Here is a 16,027-nt window from a genome sequence, read left to right as displayed (position 1 = left end):
GCGGGCCCCCGACGGCCGCCGCGGCCGCCGCCGCCATGATGAGAGCTCAGAATTTGGAGAGTCCAAAGCCGGCGGCTCCTCCTGGGAAGGTGCGGGAATTGACGGCTGCGAGTGCTCGGCCCGCCCAAGTCTCGCGATACCCCGAGCTGCCGCGCACCTCCGCCCGCCTCCCCGCTCCTGCAAACGCCCTCCGGGACGTGGGGCGGTGGGGGGGGTCTCCCCGCCCCTCCTGCCAGGCCCCGCCCCCGTGCCGGCCCCCACCTGTTGGCTCTCAACTTCCGAAGTGGAGGACTGCTGCAACCCGGCGGATCTGCGAGCAACTCTTGAGAGTGATTTTTATTCCTTACTTGCAAAGACTGGGAATTAAGACACAAGCGAGGCGCTTCGTCCCCTGTCGTCAAAGCCGTAGTTACTGTTTAGTTCCTACTGTTATTGCAACAGCATCCTAATTAATCCCTTGTAGGTTAATCTGAAGTGCATGCTTTTACAAGCTGAAATACATCTTTTTTGGGGGAAAGTCGGTTGTGGGGCCTGAACTCTGGGCCTGGGTGCTGTCCCTCAGCTCTTCAGCTCAAGGATAGCGCCCTGTCACTTGAGCCACAGCGCCACTTCCTGCTTTTTTCTTTTGCTTATGTGGTGCTGAGGAATCGAACCCAGGGCCTCATGCATGCGAGGCAAGCGCTCTACCACTGAGCCACCTTCCCAGCCCTGAAGTACATTTTTTGTTATCATTCTCTTGTTCAAAATCTTCAGTGGAAATGAAAGTTTTTTTTTTCTTTTTGTCAGTTGCGGGGTTTGAACTCTAAGCCTGGGCGCTGTCCCTCAGCTCTTCAGCTCCAAGCTAGCACTCAACTGCTTGAGCCACAGCTCCAGTTCCAGTTTTCTGGTGGTTAATTGAAGATAAGAGTCTCACAGACTTTGCTGCCCAGGCTGGCTTTGAACCATGAACCTCAGATCTCTGCTTAGGATTAGAGACATGAGCCACCAGCATCTGACCAAAATTCATATGTCTCTCCAAAAGCCATCATCATCACTAGTCTTCCAATTCTTACATTTAGTTTGCAGCTCCATTCTTATCTTCTGGATTTATTCCAAGTTTGACATAGTTAAAGGTACCAAATAGGAATATTCAGTTTTTGTGGTTTGTAGAGCTTTTTTTTTTTTAATGTTTTATCATGTCCTTCCTCTGTGTCCTTATTATTTCTAATTCCTACCTTACACTCCTATTTTTTTTGGGGGGTGGGGGTCCGGTCGTGAGGCCTGAACTCTGGGCCTGGGCGCTGTCCCTCAGCTCCTCAGCTCAAGGCTAGCACTCTACCACTTGAGCCACAGCACCACTTCCGGGTTTTTTCTTTTTGCTTATGTGCTGCTAAGGAATCAAACCCAGGGCCTCATGCATGCAAGGCAAGCGCTCTACCACTGAGCCACCTTACCAGCCCCTTACACTCCTATTTTGACAAGTCCTGCTCAGATCATTTCCTTTAAAAAACAAAAACAAAAAAAACTGGGGGCTGGGAAGGTGACTCAGTGGTAGAGCGCTTGCCTTGCATGCATGAGACCCTGAGTTTGATTTCTCAGCACCACAAAAAGCCGGAAGTGGTGCTGTGGCTCAAGCAGTAGAGCACCAGCCTTGAGTTGAAGAGCCAAGGGACAGTGCCCAGGCCCAGAGTTCAAGCTCCATGACTGACCCAAAAAAAAAAAAAAAAACTGTAACTTACTTGATAAGATAACTATCTTGGCTACAAAAATCATCTCCACCACCACACAACTATTTGGTAAATTTCTTAAGAAGTTAGGAATTCATTTGGGTTTGTGTTTTTGTTTATTTTGTTTGTTTGATTTTTGAGAAAGGATCTCACTATATAGCCTAGGTTGGCCTCAAATCACAATCGTCCTGCCTTGGTCTCCTCTCATGATGGGTTTACCCATGTGACATCAGAGCAAGCTGGTGAATTTCTTGAAGGCAAAGCATAAATTATCTCATATCATTGACTCTAAATACTCAAATATTTGTCTAATTATTGTTCAACAGAAAATGAACACAAGAGATAATACTGTATGAATAGGTAAGATTTGCCAGCATTTAAATATTATTTCTTTCTGTGTATGATGAACTAGAGTTGAACTTGCTAGGCACATGTTCTACCACTTGAGCCATGCCTGTGGCTCTTATTACTTTAATTATTTTTCAGACAGAATTCTCAGTTTTTATTATGGCTAGCCTCAAACCTAAATCCTCCTGTCTCCATCCATTGTGTGGCTCAGATTACAGATGTGTACCACCATCATCTTTTTTTTTTTCTAGTCCTTGGGCCTGGGCACTGCCTCTGAGCTTCTTTTGCTCAAAGCTAGCACTCTACCACTTGAGCCACAGTGCCCGTCTGGCATTTTCTGTTTATTTGGTACTGAGGAATCAAACCCAGGGCTTCATGCATGCACTCTACCACTAAGCCACATTCCCAGCCCCCATCTTATTTCTCAATATGAGATCTCACTAACTTTTTGCCTGGCTTCAAACCAAGATCTTCCTGATCCCCACTTCCCTATGTTATTTTTTTTATCCTGTCAACAATCCTATGAAGTAGGTACAAGTAGAGAAAACAAAATCATAAGGAGACAATTTATGTGCCTAAACACAGAGTATCACATTTCTTTTGTTCTGAATACTAACCTCATCTCTAGCAGGAACAAAAATTGGGCAAACTCGCTTTCTGCATGAATAAGGCAAGGTAGAAATATGAACTCAGTAAAGATGAGGAGAGAAAAAACTTTTTTAAGCAGGAAAAGAAAGGATAACATGAATGATTAACAATAACAAAAGAGATTCCAGAGGGTTGTTAAGCATTCATAACCTTGAAATGTAGCACACACCAGTCTGTGGAGGAGTTAATTTAGGTCAAACCCTTAATACACTGTCATGCTTTTTTCCCCAAAATACTTCTAATGCATGAGTTGAGAAACTTACTAAAAATGTTCCTGTTTTAATATTAAACAAATGCAAGAACTGCAGTAAGTATAATTGGAAGATCTTACAGGACTCTTACCTAAAAGAAGAAAAGAAAGGAGGAAGGAAGCAAGGGAAGCAAGGAAGGAAATAAGGAAGGAAGGAAAGAAGGAAGGGGCAGAAACATGAATTCTTCTTCTTCCAGTGTCCTTTTATATTTTGTTGAAGGCTATGAAATGAATGGTATCACCATTGCTTATAAAGTGGGGGTAGTAACAATTACTGAGAGTTGTTTGCATCTTAAATATGATTGGGCAAGAGGACTTTGTAACCCTAGCAGGAACAATGTTTTATGGTAGGATTTCAACAATTGCTGTCAAGATTGGTGGACTTACTGCACATGTGTAGTTGGAGGTCAGACACAAATGTTGAAGTTAGCATCACTGTAAGCATTTTATGTGTTTATGTTCTGAGCAGTTATCTCCTCTCCTTTCTGGTAATAGACATGATATAGGCCACTAGGAGGTTGAGTACAGTTCCTTCCGCAGGATTTTTAGAAGAGTTTACAACAAAGGTGTCGTTTTCCTTGTTATAAAGTTGTAGGGGACAAGAGAGCCACTCACAGATGCTGTTGTGGAGACAATGGAGCTGAGAAAATGAAGACTCTGAAGTATCTAGACCTCTATATTCTCCTTTCCTCCACTGTTCATAAATCCAACATGGTCCACTTTGGGACTTCAGTTGTATTCTCTCTCTGTCTCTGTCTCTGTCTCCGTCTGTCTCTGTCTCTCTCTCACTCCTCTTACAACTGAGAGAGTTCTAATAAATACAAATGCAAGTTTAAAGCTCTTTTTCACATTTTTAAAGGCCTTTAATTTTGAACAAAAGAATCATAACTTTAATTTTTCTGTGTGGTTTGATTTGGATAGTCAACGTAGAAACATCACAAGAAGTCGGGCACTGGTGGCTCACGCCTGTAATCCTAGCTACTCAGGAGGCTGAGATCTGAGGATCACAAAGCCAGCCTGGGCAGGGAAGGCCATGAGACTCTTATCTCCAATAAACCACCAGAAAAATCAGAAGTGGTGTTGTAACTCAAGTAGTAGAGTGCTTGCCTTGAGCTGAAGAGTTGAGGGACAGCTCCCAGGCCGAGTTCAAGCCCTACAACTGACAAAAAAAAAAAGAAAAAAGAGAGAAACATCACAAGATTTCTCTTCATACTGATTAAACAGAATGGAATAAAAACACATCAATTTTAGATATTAATTTGCAGCATACTTTTTTTTAAATACTTTTTTTGAGACAAGAGTCTTGCTGGTCTCAAGTCGGGTTGGTCTCAAAATTTCAGTCCTCTTACCTCAACCTCTCTATTGCTGACATTACAAGTGTGTGTATTACCATACCTAGTTGCAGTGTTGCAATCCAATGAATTTGGCATTTAAATGTATGCTGAGTTTTTCGGATGAATTTTGATCTGGCTTTCTTTTATGGAAATATAGTTCTTGTAGGAACTCCCCATGACATAGTGATTTGTGAGACAGATAATTTAAAGGAAGAGGGATATGTGTGTATGTTGGGTGTTTTTTTTTAATTAAGCAGAAATTTTATTTCTAAGCTCTTCAAAAATTATTATGGGGCTGGGAAGGTGGCTCAGTGGTAGAGCGCTTGCCTTGCATGCACGACATGGCCCAGGGTTTGATTCCTCAGTACCACACAAGCAGAATAAGCCAGAAGTGGCACTGTGGCTCAAGTGGTAGAGCACTAGCCTTGAACAAAAGAAGCTTGGGGACAGTGCCCAGGCCCAGAGTTCAGGCCCCACGGGCCAGAAAAAAAAATTATTACAAACAGAAAGTCTCCTTTTAGAAGTATCTCAAAACTAAATGAAAGGCACATCACCCAAGTAAAACTCTTGTGATATTTTCACGTTACTTTCTTAACCATTTGTACTATTCTGTTTGTAGGTCTCAATTTAAACTTTTTTTTTTTTTTGTCAGTCCTGGAGCCTGGGCGCTGTCCCTCATCTCTTCTGCTCAAGACTAGCGCTCTACTACTTAAGCCACAGCGCCACTTCCAGCTTTTTCTGCATGTGTGGTGCTGAGGAATCAAACCCAGGGCCTTGTGCATACAAGGCAAGCACTCTACCATTGAATCACCTTCCCAGCCCCTCAATTTAAACATTTTTTAAAGATAGAAATAAGTAGTTTTGTTGTTTGTTTGCCAGTAGTAGGGCTTGAACTCAGCGTCTGGGTGCTATTCTTGAACTTGTGGTCTACCACTTTAAGCCTCAGCACCACGTACAGTTTTCTGGTATGAGTTTCCGATAGGAGTTTCACAGACTTTGCTGCCTGGGGTGGCTTCAAATGGTTATCCTCATATCTCACTCAGCCTCCTGAGTAGCTAGGATTTCATGCCTTAGTTTCCTTTGTTCTAAGTTATCTGTGCAACACATCCAGCTCTGTGAAGATGAGCTAGATTCTCAGATCTGGATGTATCACTAATAATGATACCTTTAAGAATTCAGATTTTCTGTATTAGCTCTGTTAGATCTGTGATGGGGACTGGAGCTTCAGATAATTTCTAAGATCAGCAGAAGAATGTGGAAGACATTGGTGTGGCACCGGTCACAAAGGATATGCTATTCCTTCCCCGGAGCTACATTATTACTCCTATTGCCATTATACCCACCTCTGATCTTAAAGACAAAATTCATTGTTGCCATGGCTGGTCTTTACCTCTTGGCTTCAGCAATCCTTGGCCTTGGCCTTTGGCCTCTAGAGCTGCTGAGATTCCAGGCTAAGAAAACATAGAGAAAGTTTAGGCAAGGGTCACAGGTATGCTTCCTCCTCTAAGGACTATGAGGAATGTCTCCAATCTTGCAGCACATATGCTGAATGAATAATAATCAAATAATATATTTTTGTGTATGTATGCTGGTACTAGGGCTTGAAACTCAGGGCCCCATGCTCTTACTGGGCTTTTTTACTCACAAAGTTGGCACATTACTACTTGCTCCATGCCTCCATTTCAGTCTTTTTTGTTGGTTAATTGGAGATAAGAGACTCTCAGATTTGTCTGTCCAAGACGGCTGCAAACCATGATTCTCAGATTTCAGACTTGTGACTATCTAGTTATAGGTATGAGCCACTGGCTCCTGGCTGAATTTTCTTCCTTGTTATGATACAGTAATATTGTATTGCAAGTCTATGCATTAACACAATTTGTTCACTCATTTGTTGATACAAGCTTGATCTATTGGATATTGTAATGCTGCTATGCACATTGGTGTACAAACATCCATCTGAGTCTCTGCTTTTATTTTATTTTTTATTTTTTGAGCCCAGTCGTGGGGCCTCAACTCTGGGCCTGGGTGTTGTCCCTCAGCTCTTCAGCTCAAGGCTAGCACTCTACCACTTGAGCCACAGTGCCACTTCTGGCTTTTTTCTTTTTTGCTTATGTGGTGCTGAGGAATCAAACCCAGGGCCTCAGGCATGCAAGACAAGCGCTCTACACTGAGCCACCTTCTTAGCCCAATGAGTCTCTGCTTTTAGTTCTTTTGTGTATGTACCTAGAGGTAGAAATGTTAGGCTCTATGATAACACCATGTTCAACATTAAGAGAAACCACCATGCTTTACAAAGGCAGTTACACTATTTTGTACTCCCAGAAATGCATGGAAATTCTAGTTTCCACAGCCTTGCCAACATGTTTTCTGTTTTATTGCCTAACAGATCTTGAGCATCTTGTTATGTGCTCATTGGCCATCTGTGTATCTTTTTTAAGGGGAATGCCTAATTTTGAAACAGGTTCTTCATCTTTTTGTTGTGGAGTTGCAGGAATTCTTGACATATTTTGGACATTGGCCATGTATCATGTGCTGCACATTATTTACAAACATTTCCCCCCATCCTGTGCATTTTCTTTTTACTGTCTTGATAATATTCATTGATCTTCAAAAGTTGTTAAACTTGTCTACTTTCTTATTGTTTATGCTCTTACTATCATATCCAAGAAATCATTGCCAATTTTAATTTTGTGAAGGTTTTCTATGTGTTTTCTTCTAAGACTTTTGTAATTGTAATTTTCCCCAAAAGTACTGGGATTCAAACTCAAGAATTCATGCTTGCTAGGCAGAAACTCTAACACAGAACCATACCTCCAGCCTTTATAGTTTCAACTTGTAAGATTAGATTTTTGATCCATTTTTGAATACTTTTTCATATTTAAAAGTAGAAGATGATTTCCCAGCAATATATTTTGAAAGCCTCACTCTTTCTCCATTTAATGGTCTTAGAAAGCCAGGCACTGGTGGCCTATGCCTGTAATCCTAGCTGCTCACATAGCTGAGATCTGAAAATTGCAGTTCAAGCCAGCCTAGGCAGGAAAGTCCGTAAGACTTTTATCTCCAATTAACCATCAGAAAACTGAAGTGGAGGGCTGGGAAGGTGGCTCAGTGGTAGAGCGCTTGCCTTGCATGCATGAGGCCCTGGGTTCCATTCCTCAGCACCACATAAGCAGAAAAAAAAAAGCCAGAAGTGGCAGTGTGGCTCTAGTGGTAGAGCACTAGCCTTGAGCTGAAGAGCTGAGTGCCTAGGCCCAGGTTCAGGCCCCACGACCGGACCCCCCCCCAAAAAAAAAAAGAAAACTGAAGTGGAGGTGTGGCTCAAAGTGGTAAAGCCCTAGCCTTGAACAAAGAGCTCAGGGACAGCATCCAGGCCCAGAGTTCAAACCCATGACTGGCAAAAAAAATAAAGTATATGAGAGAGGGGGAGGGGGGAAAGAAAAAGAAAAAAAAAGAAAAAGATTGTTTTGGCTATTCAGCAGTCCTTCTTATTCCATATGAAATTTTAAAGGATAGATTGTTCTTCTGAAAAATATTGGGGTTTCCACAGGGATTAAGTTGAATCTGTACAATGTATAAGTAATAATTTAATGCCATTTTAACAATATTGGCTTCAAATCCATTAATGTGGCATGTCTTTCCATTTAGTTATGTCTTTTTTCATTTCCTTCAGCAGTGTTTTCTCTGTTTTAGGGAGCAAAAGTCTTTTACCTCCCTGGCAAAACTTATTCTTGTTTCATTCTTTTTTTTTTGCCGATCATGGGGCCTAAACTCTGGGCCTGGGCACTGTCCCTCAGCTCTTCAGCTCAAGGCTAGTGCTCTCCCACTTGAGCCATAGTGCCACTTCTGGCTTTTTTCTGCTTATGTGGTGCTGAGGAATGGAACCCAGGGCCTCATGCATGCAAGGCAAGCGCTCTACCACTGAGCCACCTTCCCAGCCCCATTCCTTTTCTTTTTTAATGCCTATTCTGCGGCTTAAACTCAGAGCCTGGGTGCTTTCCCTGAGCTTCTGTGCTCAAGGCTAGTTCTCTACCACAGGAGCCACAGCTGGCTCTTTGGGAGTGGTTTAGTGAAGATAAGAATCTCATAGATCTTACTTCCTAGGCTGCCTTTGACTGCAATCTTCAGATCTCAACCTCCCAAGTAGCTAGGATATCAGGCATAAACCACATGCACCAGACTATCTATCTATCTATCTATTCTTAAAGTGCTGGTATATGTATCTACAGTTATCTAAAAATAAACTCAATTTAATTTTTAAAATTAAAAAATTGACCTATATCTCTGACTGTCTTTAATATATCCGGCTATTTTCAAGCATCCTTCTATTAACAGATAACACACCAACAACTAAAATTTAATGGGCATTTGTTATATGACAAATTTTATGGATTAACTTTACCTGTTAAGATATAGCTGGTTACTGGTGGCTCACGACTGTAATCCTAGCTACTCAGAAGGCTGAGATCTGAGAATCAGGATTTAAAGCCAGGCAGGAAAGTCCATGAGACCTTATCTCCAATAAATTAAAAAAAGCTAGAGGCTGGGGGGAGGGGGCGGGGGAGGGCCGCGAGTATAGTGGTAGAGATGGGAAGGCAGGGATGGGGGTGGGGGAGCTAAAAGTGGCACAGAATCTCAAATGGTAGAGAACTAGCCTTGAGCAAAAAAAGCTCAGAGACAGCACCCAAGCCCACAGTTCAAGCCCCAGGACTGGCAAAGAAGAAGGAGAAGGAGAAGAAAAGGAAGGAGGAGGAGGAGGAGGAGGAAGAAGAAGAAGAAGAAGAAAGCTACTTCAGATATTCAGATATACTAACTCAATGAATATCCATAACATTTTTCATAGGAAGTAGCAACCTCAGACCCCATCTCTTGACTCCATCCTCATCTATTTGTTACCATTTCTCTTCCTTTAATAATTAAAAGAGTTGCTTCCCCACCAGCTAAGGGCAATGCTTATGTACTGGTCCTATCTCCTCAGGATCCTACTTGTGTTCAAGCCTAATGGCCAGCAAAAAATTAAATTAAATTAAAAAGAATTTACATTATCTCCTCCACTCCTCTCATGTTTAAAAACAAACTAAAAAAATAAAAAGAGGTGACATTGTCCAAAAAGAAACACACTCTTAGCCCAGTGCCAATGGCTCACACCTGTAATCCTAGCTACTCAGGAAGCTGAGATCTGAGGATCATGGTTCAAAGCCAGCCCGAGCAGGAAAGTCCATGAGACTCTTATCTCCAATAAACCACCAGAAGACCAGAAGTGGCACTGTGACTCTAGTGGTAGAGTGCTCGCCTTGAGCTGAAGAGCTTAGGAATAGTTCTCAGGCCCAGAGTTCAAGCCCCACGATGGACAAAAAAGAAAAAGAAAAAGAAACATTCTCTTTACCTGACATATGAAACTGTAACCCATCTGTATATTGCCTTTATAATAAAAATATAAATATGTAAAAAATACTTCAGGTAGTTCAGTGGTTGACAGCTTGCCTAGCATACCCAAGGTCTTGGGTTCATCCTTAATACGCATCTCCTGAACAAAATCCCAATGATAACATAACAATTAATGATTCCCCGAGCTTTGCATTTTCACTCTGCATTTTCTTTTTTCTTTTTTTGCCAGTCATGGGGCCTGAACTCTGGGTGCTGTCCCTCAGATCTTCAGCTCAATGCTAGCACTCCACCACTTGAGCCACAGTGCCACTTCCGGCTTTTTCTGCTTATATGGTGCTGAGGAATTGAACCCAGGGCCTCATGCATGCAAGGCAAGCACTCTACCACTGAGCCACCTTCCCAGCCTCTCACTCTGAATTTTCATAGTCACACTTCTTTAAGAGTTGTTCACATTTGTAGGAGCCAGTGGCTTGTGCTTGCAATCCTAGCTCTTCAGGAAGTTAAGATATGAGGATTGGGGCTGGGAAGATGGCTCAGTGGTAGAGCGCTTGCCTTGTATGCAGGAGGCCCTGGGTTCCATTCCTCAGCACCACGTGAGCAAAAAGAAAAAGCCGGAAGTGGCGCTGTGGCTCAAGTGGTAGAGCACTAGCCTTGAGCTGAAGAGCTGAGGGACAGCGCCCAGGCCCAGAGTACAGGCCCCATGACCGGACTCCCCCCCCCCAAAAAAAAAAAAAGATATGAGGATTATGTTTGGAAGACAGTCTGGGTAGGAAAGTCTGTTACTTTTCTCCAGTGAACCACCAAGAATCCCAAAATGGAGCTGTAACTAAGGGTGCACAAGCTTTGAGCCAAATAGCTTAGGGACAATGCCCAGGCAATGAGTTCAAGCTCCAACTCCCGAGGGGGATTGTTGACATTGATGGGGCTGCGAATGTAGCCCGTAAACCTAGGTACTCAGGTGGCTGAGATCTGAGGATCAAAGTTGAAGCCAGCCCAGGTAGGAATGTCTATGAGATTCTTACTTCCAATTAAACCATCATAAAAGCCTTGTGGAGCTGTGGCTCAAGTGGTAGAGCACTAGCCTTAGGCACAAAAGCTTGGAAAAAGCACTTAGGTCTTGAGTTCAAGCCCCAAGACCAGTACAAACACACAAATTTCACGTTTACAGTTTCTAATTCATTCTTTCCAATCAACAGCTGGGTTCTGCTCCAACCGTGGGGACCTGGACCTCATTCCCACATTTGACACAACCTTTTGTATTCCCTTACTTGAACTCTCTGATTTCTCTGACATCAGCACTCCAGTGACAGCTGACCCAAAAAAGAGGGAAACCAAGTTGCATTTCGGGGAGCTTGACAGTAAAAACAAAGCGCAGGTGGTGTGCATTCCTACTTAAAAAACACACAAACAACCCCCCCCAAAAAAACAGCACAAAAACAGATTGCTATTTTAAAGAAGGGATAAGGGAGAGTGGAGGAGAAGGGTCACAATAAGATGCCTGTTGACTCTGGCCCTCACTTTCACCCAGTGTCCGGCAACACCTCCATGCTCTTCTGTTTTTCATTGTAAAGATGCTGTCTAGAGGGTATGAGTAACGAGTCCATTCCTTGTCTTTCCCCATTCCTTGAGGAGCTGTGGGAACTCAAGGCAGACCTAGAGTTGACTGGGCAAGAGGCAGGGGTAGAGGGCCGGCGACGGGGGGCGCGGAGGGCGGGTCAGACGGCGCCGTACAGAGGACCCGGCGCTCCAGACCTGGATCCAGGCGCGTCCGGGTCGCCCGCGGAACCTTGGGTCTCCCGCGGAACCCTAGTGCTGAGCAGAAATTGCAGCTCGGCGTCGGGCTCTGATTGCAGAGGCGCTTGCGGGTGGGTGCGTGCGTGTGGCGCTTCCGGCGTCAGCGGGGTTGCGGTCCATCCCGGGAGGTGTGCGGTTGCTGTCCTTAGGAATCCCGCATTCTCCCAGCGGCGCGCGGGCGCTGTGAGCCTTCCGGAGAGCGGCCCTGCGCCTCCGGCGGCCCGGCGGCCCTGCGCTCCGGCGGCCCCTGCCCCGCTCTTGGTCTCCGGCGCGGCAGAAAGCCCGGGTGGGAACTAGGGAGCAGAGAGCTGGGACTCCCGGGTTGGAACTGCAGAACTCGCATTGTAAAGCATCCTGAGCCCTTGAGAAAAAGAAAACCATGAAGAAATTAAGGCTTAAGGAACTAGAGAGTCGCCTGCAACAAGTGGACGGATTCGAAAAGCCCAAGCTCCTCCTAGAACAGTATCCGACCAGACCGCACATTGCAGGTAGGGCTGGTTCACCAGGCCTTGCATCCCCAGAGCGCACCCCCCACCCCCCAGTGTTGGAATAGAACTGTCATTTGAATACGGAGAATATCTGGAAGAATTCCACCCTCAGCTCAGGTGTTGCCTTCCTGAAGAAAACCCTCAGTCTACTAGACATACCCTGTCTTCTGTGTACCCCTTAACAGGGACGGACAGCTTTTTTTTTCTCTCTCTTGTCGGTCATGGGTCTTGAACTTTGGGCCTGGGCGCTGTCCCTCAGCTCTTCAGCTCAAGGCGAGTGCTCTACCACTTGAGCTACAGCGCCACTTCCCGTTTTCTGGTGGTTTATTGGAGATAAGAGTCTCACGGACTTTCCTGCCCGGGCTGGGTTTGAACCCAGATCTTCAGATTTCAGCCTCCTGAGTAGCTAGGATTACAGGCGTGAGCCACCGGCGCCCGGCACCAGACACCTTTTCAATCTGTGTTTTCCCAATACATATAAACTCTGTAGGGAAAAGCAATTTGTTCACAGCTGAATTCCCTCTGTCTGAAAGACTTGCTATACCACTTAGAAGGAGCTCCCTGAATATTTGTTAAAAAGAATCAATTCGCTATTGCAGCCAATTGCCAGGGCAAGAACTATAGTGCTATCTATCCTCTGTCCTAGAAATGAAGACCAGAGTTGGCAGTGGAAAGGCTGAGCCTAACGAAACCAGAGTACAGTACATGTTTGCATTAAAATGGGTCATTTCAGTTTTAATAAATGACCCTATGACATTGAGTTTGGGAGAGAAGACAGGAAGATCCATTCATTCATATTTAATGATAACATTAAACGACTAAAATCGTTGAGTAACATTAACAAAACTAATTTGCTGGGCATATCTGTAAGGAATAATCTTTTTCCAGTAGTTGCTAAGCTGCTAATGAAAATCATGGAGAACGTGTGTGTATTGTGTGTGTGTGTGTGTGTGTGTGTATATGTCATAGTTTCAACAACTTGCAAATGCATTGTGGCAATACCAAGAACAATTTTCTCAGTTTATTAATTAATTTACTTGTTTTTGTTGGTCGTGGGGCCTGAACTCTGGGCCTGGGCGATGTCCCTTCAGCTCAAGGCTAGCACTCTTAACACTTAAGCCACAGTGCCACTTCTGGCTTTTCCGCTATGTGGTGCTGAGGAATGGAACCCAGGGCCTCATGCATGCAAGGCAAGCACTCTTACAGCTGAGTCACATTCCCAGCCCAATTTTATCCGTTTAAATAATGACTTGTGGCAGTCTTTTGTCTGTAGAGACTTTTAACTGCAGTTGTTTCATATGTAGTTTGAAAGCATCCACATGGTTGTGCTTATTCCTCTGAGATACCGTCCAAATTTCTAATAACTGCAGCAGTAATCAAGATAGCAGTCTGTCAGACATGTCCACGTGATCCTCAGGCATCAGTGATGCCCAGCAGTACTTGCTGAGTTGGGGTATCCCGAGTGCATCCTTGGTGTTATTCATGCTTAAATTAACAGTGTACCTAAGAACCTTATGTCTCTAAAAATTCTGACCACAGCATTTTCTGCACTCAGTTCTCTTACCAATTCTCATTTGTAGATTATGAATATCTGTATTTAAAGATAATGAATAGGTGCAGGGCATTGGTGGCAAGCCAACCCGGGTAGAAAAGTCCCTGTGAGACTCTTATCTCCAATAAACCACTCGAAAATGAGAAGTGGTGCCCAAGTGGTAGAGCGTAAGCATTGAGCACAAATTGGTTAAGGGACAGCATTCAGGCCCTGAGCTCAAGCCCCACACAACCAACAAAAAAAGCAAAGGGGAGGGAGATGGGAAGGGATGGGAAGGGGAAACAAAGGAGGAGGCAACAATGCTTGATAAGAAATGCACTCATTACCTTGCCCATGTAATTGTAACCCTCTGTATGGTATTTGCACAATAAAATATATATATATATATATACATATATATATGTATATATATATATATGTATATATATATAATGAATATGGGTCTAATGGTAGTTGCTTAGTGATACCTGTGTCCTGGTGACAAACTTGTTACCAAAGTTTTAAGCTACTTTAATCAAAGCTTTTTCTTTTTTTTTTTGTCGGTCATGGGGCCTGAACTCTGGGCCTGGGCGCTGTCCCTCAGCTCTTCAGCTCAAGGCCAGCATTCTACCACTTGAGCTCCAGCGCCACTTCTGGTTTTCTGGTGGTTTATAGGAGATAGGAGTCTCACGGTCTTTCCTGCCCAGGCTGGCTTTGAACCGCGGTCCTCAGATCTCAGCCTCCTCAGTAGCTAGGTTTACAGGTGTGAGCCACCAGTGCCTGGCAATCAAAGCTTCTTGTGAGGATAAAGTTCTGTGTCCTTTAAATGCTCACCTGATATTAATGATACCCAGAATTGTATATATCACTGATCAGTGAAATTTTAAGAGGTCTGGAGACTGACACAGGATCACCAAACTTATATTCTGACAAGGAAGGACACATTTGAAACCTATTTACTCTTACTGTTATAGCCTTAAAATATTTAAGTAGTAGTCATGTGCATGTATGACAAATTTTGAGAAGGATGAGGACAGATAGAAACAGCTTGGCTGGGGCTGGGAAGGTGGCTCAGTGGTAGAGTGCTTGCCTTGCATGCCTGAGGCCCTGGGTTCGAATCCTCAGCACCACATAAGCAAAAAGAAAAAAGCCGGAAGTGGCGCTGTGGCTCAAGTGGTAGAGTGCTAGCCTTGAGCTGAAGAGCTGAGGGACAGCGCCCAGACCCAGAGTTCAGGCCCCACGACCAGACCCAAAAAAAAAAAAAAAGAAAGAGCTTGGCTTTGTTTCTCATTTTACATGAGCAGTTGATCACCATTCTGTCCTTCTTGGTGCTGCCAGCAGAAACTAGCTTCTGGGAACCGCTAGTATATTATCCTCCTCATGGTGCCTCCTCCTACATACTAAGTTATGCCTTACCATTAAAAAAAATACTTTGTTGTTATTATAGAAGTGATGTACCAGAGGGGTTTCATTTACGTGAGTCAGGTAATGAGTGCATTTCCTTTCATACATGGTTATCCATTCCCTCATTCTCCCAGTCCTTCCCTCCTATCTCCACCCACAAACCTTACCATTTTTTAAATAATATAGAACTAAATGATGTAAGGCATTGTTTTAGTCATTTGCACAAATTAAATTTTGTCATCAGCTTGTTTATTCCTTTTTGATTCTTTTAGCATGCATGCTTTATACAATCCACAACACATATGATGACATTGAAGATAAAGTGGTTGCAGATTTAGGATGTGGTTGTGGAGTACTTAGCATTGGAACTGCAATATTAGGAGCAGGGTAAGTGATCTACTTTATATTTGGGGATGGTGTACCTTAATAAGTAGAAGTAGGATCACTGGAATGATATTCATGAGGTGAAAGTAGTAGTAATCTGATAGTGAACATAATTTACATGGGTAGAAGATAAAAAAAACTACTTGTATGGAAAAGTAAAAATGGTTATAGTAACAACCCCTTTTATACAAATTTGAGTTTCTAATGTGACTCATACTTTGTCAGTTAGGCTAAAACTTTCTGTTTTGACTTTGGAACTATAAATTGTCACTCTTTTTGTATATTTTATCTTTATAGGATGTGTGTTGGATTTGACATAGATGAAGATGCACTGGAAATATTTCATAGGAATGTGGAAGAATTTGAGTTAACAAATGTTGATATGGTTCAATGTGATGTGTGCTTATTATCTAACAGAATGTCCAAGTCATTTGACACAGTAATTATGAATCCTCCCTTTGGTACCAAAAATAATAAAGGTTAGTAAAAAGAATCAGGTATACTGGTATAGTTGTAGAAAACTTTAAAAATTAAAAAATCATTTTTGCCATTGATTGGTTATTACTATTCATTAAGTGATCAATATCTTTTATCCTTATAGTTATTACAATTTCAATTTGCTTAATGACAGATTAAGGAATTAAATTTTTCAGTCTTTGATTTTTTTTTTTTTTTGGTTGGCCGTGGGGCTTGAACTCTGGGCCTGGGTGCTGTCCCTCAGCTCTTCAGCTCAAGGCGAGCGCTCTACCACTTGA

The 16,027-nt window shown here is 43.3% G+C and overlaps 1 protein-coding gene across 1 annotated transcript in view; it reads left to right on the top strand.

The window, feature by feature from the left end:
* The first annotated feature begins 11,571 nt into the window (after positions 1-11,571).
* Positions 11,572-16,027, top strand: part of Mettl5 (methyltransferase like 5) — a 14,116-nt gene continuing 9,660 nt past the window's right edge. The window contains exons 1-3 of the mRNA XM_013029300.1: positions 11,572-11,953; positions 15,161-15,275; positions 15,570-15,751. Of these exons, the coding sequence (XP_012884754.1) occupies positions 11,845-11,953; positions 15,161-15,275; positions 15,570-15,751 (406 nt within the window). The 5' untranslated portion in view covers positions 11,572-11,844. The remainder of the gene's footprint in view (positions 11,954-15,160; positions 15,276-15,569; positions 15,752-16,027) is intronic.

The sequence above is a fragment of the Dipodomys ordii genome, unplaced genomic scaffold (genome assembly GCF_000151885.1).
Source record: "Dipodomys ordii isolate 6190 unplaced genomic scaffold, Dord_2.0 Scaffold5, whole genome shotgun sequence".
Classification (NCBI taxonomy): domain Eukaryota; kingdom Metazoa; phylum Chordata; class Mammalia; order Rodentia; family Heteromyidae; genus Dipodomys; species Dipodomys ordii.
Note: the sequence above shows the minus strand (reverse complement) of the source record. Positions and strands in the feature narration are given on the sequence as shown.